Source organism: Salvelinus fontinalis, chromosome 17 (assembly GCF_029448725.1).
Source record: "Salvelinus fontinalis isolate EN_2023a chromosome 17, ASM2944872v1, whole genome shotgun sequence".
Lineage (NCBI taxonomy): Eukaryota > Metazoa > Chordata > Actinopteri > Salmoniformes > Salmonidae > Salvelinus > Salvelinus fontinalis.
Genome location: NC_074681.1, coordinates 28,102,171 through 28,112,719, shown reverse-complemented (window position 1 = coordinate 28,112,719; position 10,549 = coordinate 28,102,171). Strand labels below are relative to the sequence as shown.

At 39.5% G+C, this 10,549-nt stretch overlaps 1 protein-coding gene across 6 annotated transcripts in view; it reads right to left on the bottom strand.

Moving 5' to 3' along the window:
• Nucleotides 1–17: 17 nt before the first annotated feature.
• LOC129814102 (sodium- and chloride-dependent glycine transporter 1-like) overlaps nucleotides 18–10,549 on the bottom strand; it is a 93,876-nt gene continuing 83,344 nt past the window's right edge. For all 6 annotated transcript variants that reach the window (XM_055866901.1, XM_055866905.1, XM_055866900.1 and 3 more), the window contains 4 exons: nucleotides 5,476–5,575; nucleotides 5,255–5,355; nucleotides 4,722–4,892; nucleotides 18–4,426 (listed from right to left, as the gene is read on the bottom strand). In XM_055866901.1, the coding sequence (XP_055722876.1) occupies nucleotides 4,202–4,426; nucleotides 4,722–4,892; nucleotides 5,255–5,355; nucleotides 5,476–5,575 (597 nt within the window). In that variant the 3' untranslated portion in view covers nucleotides 18–4,201. The remainder of the gene's footprint in view (nucleotides 4,427–4,721; nucleotides 4,893–5,254; nucleotides 5,356–5,475; nucleotides 5,576–10,549) is intronic.

Below are 10,549 nucleotides of genomic sequence, written 5' to 3'. Positions count from 1 at the left end.
CATAAACCACACTTGAGTGATCTTTAAAATAGATTTTATTTACCATTTGTAATTGAACAGTTTACGATATACAGCTGACATGACTAAGACAATTCAATGGATTTTGGCCCCAAGGTACAAGAGACATGGTTAGATATATATGATAAAGTACCAGTACTGTGTTCATTTCATTTGTGCTTTATTCTCCCTTATGATAGAATTTACATTGGCATAACATCATGTCTACTCTGCTGACAGTGACAACAGTTTACTCAGACCATTGTAAAGCCTTATTTTAAAACGGAAGTTTGTATTATTAGATATGTTATAAACACATGACTTGATTTAAAGTGCTGAAACAACTTGTAAAAACATGTTTATGAGTAAGAAATGCAGACATCTCTGTGAATGTAGTGAATCACAGAGCAGATCAATCAGTGTTAGTACAGTAAAAGCCTACTATCTGTTTTCAGAATTGCTAACATGTATTCATTTCTTACATTCCATATATATAGAAGACTTTTACGACAGTGATTTCAATATGAGGTGATCAGAAAGGTCAGAAATATAGGCATATTCATTCAATGTGTCCTTTTACACTACCTGCTTAGGTTGATCTTTATAATGGAAGGGTCTCAACAAATGATAAAATGCCAAGTTAATGAAATAATAATCCCAGTGATCAAAAAAGGAAGAATAAGATAAACAAAATCACCCTTTCATACATAGTTCCCCAATACATTGATATTTTGATCTTATGTCATGTTTTGCATTTACAATGTTATTTAGTCTTATTCAGATCCCCATTAGCTGAAGCAGCAGCTACTCTTCCTGGGGCCCGAGCAATGTTGCTGATTATGCTGTTTGATTTCCTTTTCTTTATTTGCCACATAATGCTCGTAAACTACTCCTCCACCAAATTGAAAAGGCCAGTCTGTTTACACAAACATTTTACAGCACAGTCGCTATATTGTAAACAGATGTGACCGCAGTACAATACCACAGTGTTCACTTAATACTGTTGGCATTATTACTGTGTAAAATAGATTTAACACTTATTATGTACTGTCAACAGTCATGTAGCTGCAGACATGTCATGTACCTCCAACAGAACATACTGGTAAATGCATTCCTTTGAATTTCAAGTTTCAACCCAAGCTTTTGTTTGGCAATACTTTTGATATCAGCTGGCTTTTAGAACAAGATAAAGGTAGTGTCACTGAACATGGATGATAAATCGTGATGATAAAATACATGGTCTTTTTTAGTACAAAAACAAAAGGTCTCTTAAAAAGGTAGTTTGTGTTTTGTTAGATGAAAAAATGGATCGTTACTGATTGATTAGAATTACATGACATCAATACTGACACTATCGTGGTCTAAACAGTAGTTATCAGTAGGGTATCCACTACACAGAAATATATATTACACTAAACACTGGCTAATTATACTATAAGAAAATAAAAATACACCCAAATAAAAACATAAAAACACACAAACACTAGTCCTCTGATAGAGGAAGAAAATCCAGGGATAGTAGAGACCAAAGGGTTGCAATAGCATGGTGGTTATCCTAACTTACTACTATTATAAAGAAGAGGACTACAAGTCAACAGTTCAACAAGAAGAAGAAATAAATGTCCTAGAGGACTCCCTAGCCTCAGCCGGGCATGTCGAGAATAATTCTGTTATCAAATGATGTCACCAGGGCCATTATATACTAACCCACTTTAGCTCAACCATTTACACCTGCTGTCAACTTCTTATTACCAAAATGATATGTATCCATAGTGTTTCTAACTTTTCAAGACACACACATCAGTTAAAAGCAACATCATTATTAATATCCTGTGCTATCGTCATTCCAGGACCACTGCTACTCTGCTTTATAACAGATTCAGTAGTGTGCCTGTACTGTGCTTCTGTCATCATAGGAGAACATACTAGTCTGTTTCCATCTGAAGTAAAACTTGAGTCTGTTGGGCTGCATCTAACCTACTGGTGTGCTTGTTTTTTTGTTTAAATAACCAACAACTTTGGGTAGGTCCCAAATGGAACCCTATTCCCCATTACAAAGGCAATAAGAGGCCATGTAGGACAAAACCACTACCTACTCCCCTGAGTGTCAGACATGCCTCCTGTTGGACTGCAAGGTTTCGTTTCTATTTTGGACAACGTCTGGATAGCTAACTGTCATGACACTTTTAACACAGTGAAACTGAAGTAAAATGGAAGGAGAACAACTCATATGACAGCAGAAACTGGATTTATGCAGTCAGATAAAGATGTTGAACATTATATACAGTGACGGACTGGTTAAAGAAGAAATACAAAATCTGTAGTTTCACCGAGATACGATGCTCTAGCTCTTTAGCAGCTGCATTGCCAGACTACCTCTCTCCATCAGTGTAGGCCAGGCAAGGACCCAGTGGATTTACAATGTTACCACAGACTGGTCGTTGCCTCACTGCAACACAGATGCAACGTAACAGAGCGGAGACAAATGCCTCAAATTAGATGGAGAGATGGGACTTCTTGACAATTGCCAATTCCAGCAACCTGTGAGAGCACTACTCCCACCCTAAACACAACCACAACAGCATCCTTTCACAAAGTGACTGAAATACATGTCCCTCCCACTCCAACCCCCTAAAATAAAACAATTACCAGTAAAAAATCAAGTCATGGATGAGGAATGGTAAACATTACTGTTATTTCTTAAGATACTGTTGCTTCTTACAACATCAACATGTTTTCCTTATAATTATTTACTATGTTAATTTACAATAATAAAAGATAAAAATAAGAATTCTATAGAGAGAACGATTCTATACAACTACATATAAACTACATAATTCAGTAAAGATGACTGAAGATTTTTATATTCTCCTGGAGACAAGCTCCATCTCCAGGCCAACCAATGGCCTCTCTCCTTCCTGTTTCCACATCCAATCACACCATTACTTGGCTCAGAGCTTTAAAACGCTTGTAAATACATTTATTTTCCTCTGCAAAGACACCTGCTGATGCAAGTCTCTCAGTTTTGAAAAAGTTAACAAAGAGACATACTCCAGCTATGCCACCGAGATATTAAAGTTCATGCATGTTCAACATGTTTTTTGGTAACATGCCTGGTTGGGGCAAATCCTACTTGTGAGTAACAGAGGCTATGAGGCAACACCACTGTGTACTCCCTCCTCGATATGCTAGCTGCTTCGGTCCTCAATCAAATGCTCCCTTCACAAGTGAGATGCGAAAAGTGAGATGCCACATTTCGAGATGCATTTCCCACGGAAATGCTTGGAAGACTAAAAGAGAGATGGCACTTTATTGTACTGAGTTGCATCCATCCACCCATTTGTTTTTGTGTGTGAACATGTTATGGTTGCCTTTTTCTTAGCTCCCTCTCTAATGTAAAGCCTACCATAATCATAAAAACATTTACTCAGGTATTGAACGTGTTCAGTAAGTAGTAAATTGTTTTGGGACCCTGAGAATGGGCATTGGGAAGTCATGTGCTTCAGTCAGGGTAGCTGTTCAGAATGCTGGAGACCAACATTCTGTGTGTGTTTGGGGAGAGTTGGTCTAATGTATGTTAGTTGTTTACATCATTGGAAGTACAAGGGCTTAACTGTATAGTTAGTCAAATGAAATATGTGTCAGATCAGTAGCTAAAAAGCCATTGGCTTACTCCAATTTGAGTTGTTCTGGGTAACCCTAAAGCAGCATACGTAACAGTCTGAGTAGTATAGACTATATTGTATTAGAGGGTACTGAGAGTCAAAAGCTATACCGTAGATAAAACAGCAGGAGGGATAGATCAGTCCCTAGTGGTTCCATTCAGATGTCTACAGCACTGACGCAAAGAACACTTGGCCTCCAGCTTTAAATACCCCAGCACTGCCACTAGAAAAGTTGCCAATTCTGCTGGATATCTTTACAGATGAAGGAGAAAAATGTTGTCCCTCCCCTATTGTGCCATGTATTCACAGTGTGTACACACGCCTGCATAATATGAAGAAGAGAAAAAAAATGCATAATTAAATTATGTTCGAAACAAGAGGTGAAAATCTTTTGGATGACGGCCAATTTCTCTAGAGGTTAGAAATAATAAGCCCTTACAATATGTAAAGGTCTCCAGTGAGCGGGCTCTCCCCCACGTTGCGGTGTGCTGTGGGAAATGGTGGTTGGGTGGGGACTGGCACTAGCCCAGTGGGGGCCTCTATGCGCTGGGGGTAGTGTTGTGTGCTGTTGAGCCGTTGCTGCCCTGGATGGTGAGGCTGATCTCATCCCTCTTCTCATCCTCCTTCTCCTTCTCCTTCAGCTCCTCTTTCAGGGGACGCACCTCCACCTCTCCCTCTGAGCCTGGGGTGGCGTAGAGGCCTATCCGATGCTCACTCAGGGCCGGGCCCCACTTCACGTCTGGCTTGCACGAATTCTTCAACCGCTGTAAGGGTTGGAGGGTCAGAGGTCAATGTGATGGGAGCGACATAGGTTCATTATGTATTGCTAATTAGAGGCAGGTAAAGCAGTTGGGAAAATGATGTAATGCAAGTTACGTAATAACATAACACCCATCGGGTTCTCCCTTTTACCATCCATTTCATTTAGATCGAGCACCCCTTCGACAAAATGTTCCATTTAACAAACAAAACAAAAATGACACTTTCACCAGTCTTAGAATGCCAACCACATCTGCTTTCCAACACTAAACACAGACAGAGCGCTACTGTGGATTTTACCTCTAAAAATGTGGTTCCCTCAGACTTGGCGATCTTGTAGAGAGCATAGATGGGTATGCAGATGACGGAGGACATGGCCATAAGGAAGCCGATGGCTAGAGACCAGCCGGGGTACACATAGTCGTTGTAGGTGATGGGCTTGTACTGGATCACTGTGAAGATCAGGATGAACTGCAAATATAAAAGACAGAGAGGGACCATTCGTGTCAAGTACGCATAGAGATCCTACAAATCACTAGTCACTCAGTTCTATCTGTAATTCTGTCGACAAGTACATGAAAAGTTTGAAACAGACAAACATTATTGACAAGTACAGTATGCTCATCAAGTTGTGTTCTAGGTCTAGGTCATTCTGGTATTCAGACATATATTTTGTGCAACAGGTTTTGTTGAGAACAAGGCAAAAGTGAAAGTGTAGCCATACAAATGATTGACAAGTGTGTGGAATGCAGAGCAGGTGAAGCCTCATAACATGTCAACTCGGGGGCCCTGGAGGGTAGCTACTGGGAACGGGGCTGATGAAATGCTCTTACAGATATGATGATGGGGGACACAAATCTCCAGCAGACCCGGAAGAAGATTGGAGGGGGGAAACCCAGCATCATCTCAACGTCCTTGAAGTATTTCTTGTGTCCTGAACACAAACAGTACAGCTTGTTGTCAGTCATTCAGTTTGATTAGCTTTCACCAATAGCCTTGGCAGAGCATTGTGCACAATAGATATTTATAATCAAGGAAAGACAGTTGGACTCACCATAGACATACATGATGCAGATGCACATGATGCAGGAGATGATAACCAGAGAGAAACTAGCAGCATAGTTATCCATCAGCAGCAGCCAGTAGATCCCAGCCTAAAGACATGAGAGCACAGGTGGAGAATACTAAATCAGTATACATCCTGAATATTTGTGCCCTGGGGAGTATTCACTAGGAACCAGAACGGAAGCAAATGGAACAAAACGGTGAGGGACCTACCTGAATTTGTCCAATAGAAACAACAGTTTTGTTGCAAAACAAAAAGTTTTGCAACTGTTTGGACTAATGATTATACCCCTGAATAATTACGTGTGTGTTTATGTGTGTGTGTGCACAGGCATGTATATTAGGGTTGAATGGCGGGAACCCAGTTATCAAGATTTCCCAGCCAAAACAACTCCCTTTTCCCGGGATAAATAACTGCGAGAAACAGATACATTATAATAAATGACTTCTATGAGCTGTTAAATGATATGCGATGTCTGAATCTGGGTTCTCTACGGCCTTCTGCTCTCTGCATGAATCATCAATGCTCAGGGTGGGGACATACCGTCCCTCTCAGTATGGAGCACAGTTCACAATGCATGTAGACATATCTCATCATGGTAGGCCTACATTTGCTGCAGCATAGTCTATGCTACAGTAATATAAAGACAGAATGTGCGTCTAGTTTACACATTTCCATCTCAGTGGAGGCTGCTGAGGGAAGGACGACTCATAATAATGGCTGGAATAGAGTCAATGGAGTGGTATCAACCACACGGAAACCACGTCTTTGATACCATTCCATTGACTCCAATCCAGACATACACATATTGTTGTTTTAAATCAGTGCACGCGCGAGCACTCTCTGGCAGTCTTTCTTTCTCCATCAAGTCCCTTCAAATTGCATCCAAAATAGATAATCCTGTTCAAGTTTGAGAGGGATAGATATATATATATATATATACTAGCCTACCTCTTTCAGGTAATACATTCAATGCAGTATTAGTCTTGTATAATAAGTGTATAATTGTGCATAATAAGCTTCTAACTTATCGCCTCTGACTCTTGCGCAATACGCACAAACCTGTCCTCTGCTAGCCTCTACTTAAATAACACTCCTTAGCTCTTGGAGTCCCATGCAGGAAAAGCTAGACTAGAATAGCTTGCTGGAAATTTTTATTTTTTAGCATTTCTTATCCCGATTTGTTTGCTGAATGTTACATGCCAACAGAACTCACGGGTAGTTTGAAGAGTGAACACGCGATGGCGGTAGGCTATAGCAGTTATTTATTCAGACCCAACCATTCAATCTTTGTGAAGATAAGTGAAAGCAGTCTGCATTTAATTCTAGTCCTATATTGCATTTAATTCTAGTCCTATATTATTCAAGCATGTCATTAGAATGATGAAGGACAACAAAACTTATTTCATTTAACTGTTGAAAGTGAGGAATGTATGAAGCAACAATAGATAGCGAAAGAGAAGGTAGGCTAATAACATTAGGGGAAATATTATATGAAAGGTACAATGCCTTCGGAAAGTATTCAGACCCCTTCCCTTTTTCCACATTTTGTTACGTTACAGCCTTATTCTAATTAATTATTTTTTTAACTAATCAATCTACACACAATACCCCACAATGACAAAGCGTAGACAAGTTTTTAGCCATTTTAGCAAATGTACTAAAAATAAAAAACAGAAATAACTTCTTGACATAAGTATTCAGACCCTTTGCTATGAGACTCAAAATTGAGCTCAGGTGCATACTGTTTCCATTGATCATCCTTGAGATGTTTCTACAACTTGATTGGAGTCCACCAGTGGTGAATTCAATTGATTGGACATGATTTGGAAAGGCACACACCTGTCTATATAAGGCCAAACAGCTGACAGTGCATGTCAGAGCAAAAAGGAATTGAAGGAATTGTCCGTAGAGCTCCGATACAGCATCATCTCGGAGCGTACTTTCGAATGCACTGTATATATGCGTCAGCCTACCAATTATACATATATAATATTTCAAAATTAAAATAAAATTCGCTAGCCTATACTTCTAACTTTGTAGGCCGCATGTGCTGCACCAGAATCACATGTTCTCTCCCTGCTTTATTATGGTTTGAAAAATGTGTGTAATTCCAGTCTATATAATACAGTATTTGGTATTTTATTAGGATCCCCATTAGCTGTAACGAACTCTTCCTGGGGTCCACACAAAACATGAAACATGACATAATACAGAACATTAATAGACAAGAACAGAACTACATCAATTAAAAAATGGCACTCATAGCCTACATATCAATACACAAACTACATCTGAATGCATTCAACTGAAATGTGTCTTCCGCATTTAACCCAACCTCTGAATCAGAGCGGTGCGGGGCTGCCTTAATCGACATCCACGTCTTTGGCGCCCGGGGAACAGTGAGTTAACTGCCTGGCTCAGGTGCAGAATGACAGATTTGTACCTTGTCAGCTTGGGGATTCGATCCAGCAATCTTTTCGGTTACTGGCCAAACACTCTAACCACTAGGCTACTATCTAGGTCAAATAGAGGAGAGGCGTTGTGCCGTGCAGTGTTGCTTTATTTGTTTTTGAAACCAGGTTTGCTGTTTATTTGAACAATATAAGATGAAAGAGAGTTCCATGCAATAATGGCCATATAGAATACTGTACACTTTCTTTAATGTATTCTGGATTTGGGGACTGTGAAAATACCTCTGGTGGCATGTCTGGTGGGGTAAGTGTGTGTGTCAGAGCTGTGTGTAAGTTGACTATGCAAACAATTTGGTATTTTCAACACATTGTTTCTTATAAAAAGAAGAAGTGATGCAGTCAGTCTCTCCTCAACTCTTAGCCAAGAGAGACTGGCATGCATAGTATTTATATTAGCCCTCTGATTCCAATTAAGACCAAAATGTGCCGCTCTGTTCTGGGCCAGCTACAACTTAAATAGGTCTTTCCTTGCAGCACTCGACCACACGACTGGACAATAATCAAGATAAGACAAAACTAGAGCCTGCAGGACTTTGATGTTTGGAGTGCAGTGTCATAAAAGCAGAGTATCTCTTTATTACAGACAGACCTCTCCCCATCTTTACAACCATTGAATCTATATGTTTTGACCATGGCAGTTTACAATCTAAAGGTAACACCAAGTAATTTAGTCTTGTTCAACAGCCACACTATTCATTACTAGATTCAGCTGAGGTCTAGAACTTAGGGACTGATTTGTACCAAATACAAAGCTCTTAGTTTTAGAGATGTTCAGGACCAGTTTATTACTGGCCACCCATTCAAAAACAGACTGCAACTCTTTGCTAAGGGTTTCAGTGACTTCATTGGCCGTGATTGCTGATCCATATATGGTTGAATCATCAGCATACATGGACACACATGCTTTGTTTAATGCCCGTGGCAGGTCATTGGTAAAAATAGAAAAGAGTAGAGGGCCTAGAAAGCTGCCCTGCGGTACACCACACTTTACATTTTTTACACTAGAAAAGCTTCCTTTAAAGAAAACCCTTTGATTTCTATTAGATAGATAGCTCTGAATCCACGATATCGCAGAGGTTGAAAAGCCATAACACATGCGTTTTCTCAACAACAGGTTATGGTCAATAATGTCAAAGGCTGCACTGAAATCTCACAGTACAGCTCCAATAGTCTTCTTATTATAAATGTCTTTCAACCAATCATCAGAGATTTGTATCAGTGCAGTATGTTGAGTGCCCTTCTCTGTAAGCATGCTGAAAGTCTGTTGTTCATTTGTTTACAGAGAAATAGCATTGAATTTGCTCAAACACATTTTTTTCAACAGTTTGCTAAGAGCTGGCAGCAAGCTGATAGGTCTGCTGTTAGAACCAGTAAAGGCTGCTTTACCACTCTTGGGTAGTGGAATGACTTTGGCTTCCCTCCAGGCCTGAGGACAAAGACTTTCCTCTAGGCTCAGATGAAAGATATGACAAATAGGAGTGGCTATAGAGTCAGCTACCATCCTCAGTAGCTCTCCATCTAAGTTGCCAATGCCAGGGGGTTTGTCATTATTGATCGATACCAATATTTGTTCCACCTCTCCCACACTAACTTTACAATTTAATTTTTATTTTATTTTTATGCATAGCTCACTGTTCATTGTAGCATTTCCTGCCTGAGTTTGCCCACTTTGCTAATGAAGTAGTCTTTTAAATAATTGGTAGTATCAAATGGTTTTGTGATGAATAAGCTATCTAAGTTGAATTGTTGAATTCGTGTTTCTGCCCATAATTTCATTTAAAGTACTTAAAGGTTTTTTTTGATTGTGAAGGAATTTTTTTATGTTTGTGCTTTTTTAATAACCAATTTGACTGGGATCATGCAAGTGACTGATTGATCATGCCTGGGAGGAATTCTCAGTCTCAGAAAGGACGTGTTAAGCTGTATAAGCGATTGGCAGTATGCCCAGAACATTGTTTTGAGAACCGCAGGGGTGTCTCAGTTTCAAGGTCTCAGCTTGGAGAGAGGAAGCCTCGTGAGGTATTGGTCGGTCACATGCATGAACCAAACGTTAATGATGAATTAATTATGGATAATGAATAAGCTAAATCATGCAAATATTACTTGTCTGTGTAAGCAGTATATAAGAGAACTAGCGGGACCATTCCATTCTTTATATCATTGATCTTGGCTTCATCAAACAGTTTATTGTTCTTTTCTTTTTGTTGAGTTTAGTCACATCACTTCTCAATTTGCAGTAAGTCAGCCAGTCAGTTGTGCAGCCAGATTTATTAGCTACTACATTTGCCCCATCTCTTTCAACCATACAATTTTTCAATTCCTCGTCAATCCATGGAGCCTTTAACAGTTCTAACAGTCAGTGCATGTTTATCAATAATTGGAAGAAGCAATTTCTTAAAATCATCAAGTGCAGCGTCTGGATGCTCCTTATTAATCACATCAGAACAACACATATTTTTAATATCATCCACATAAGAATCACAGCAAAATATTTTGTATGATCTCCTATACACTATTTTAGGCTCAGCTTTCTGAACTTTGGCTTTCCTGGATATAGCCACTATATTGTGATCACTGCATCCAATGGG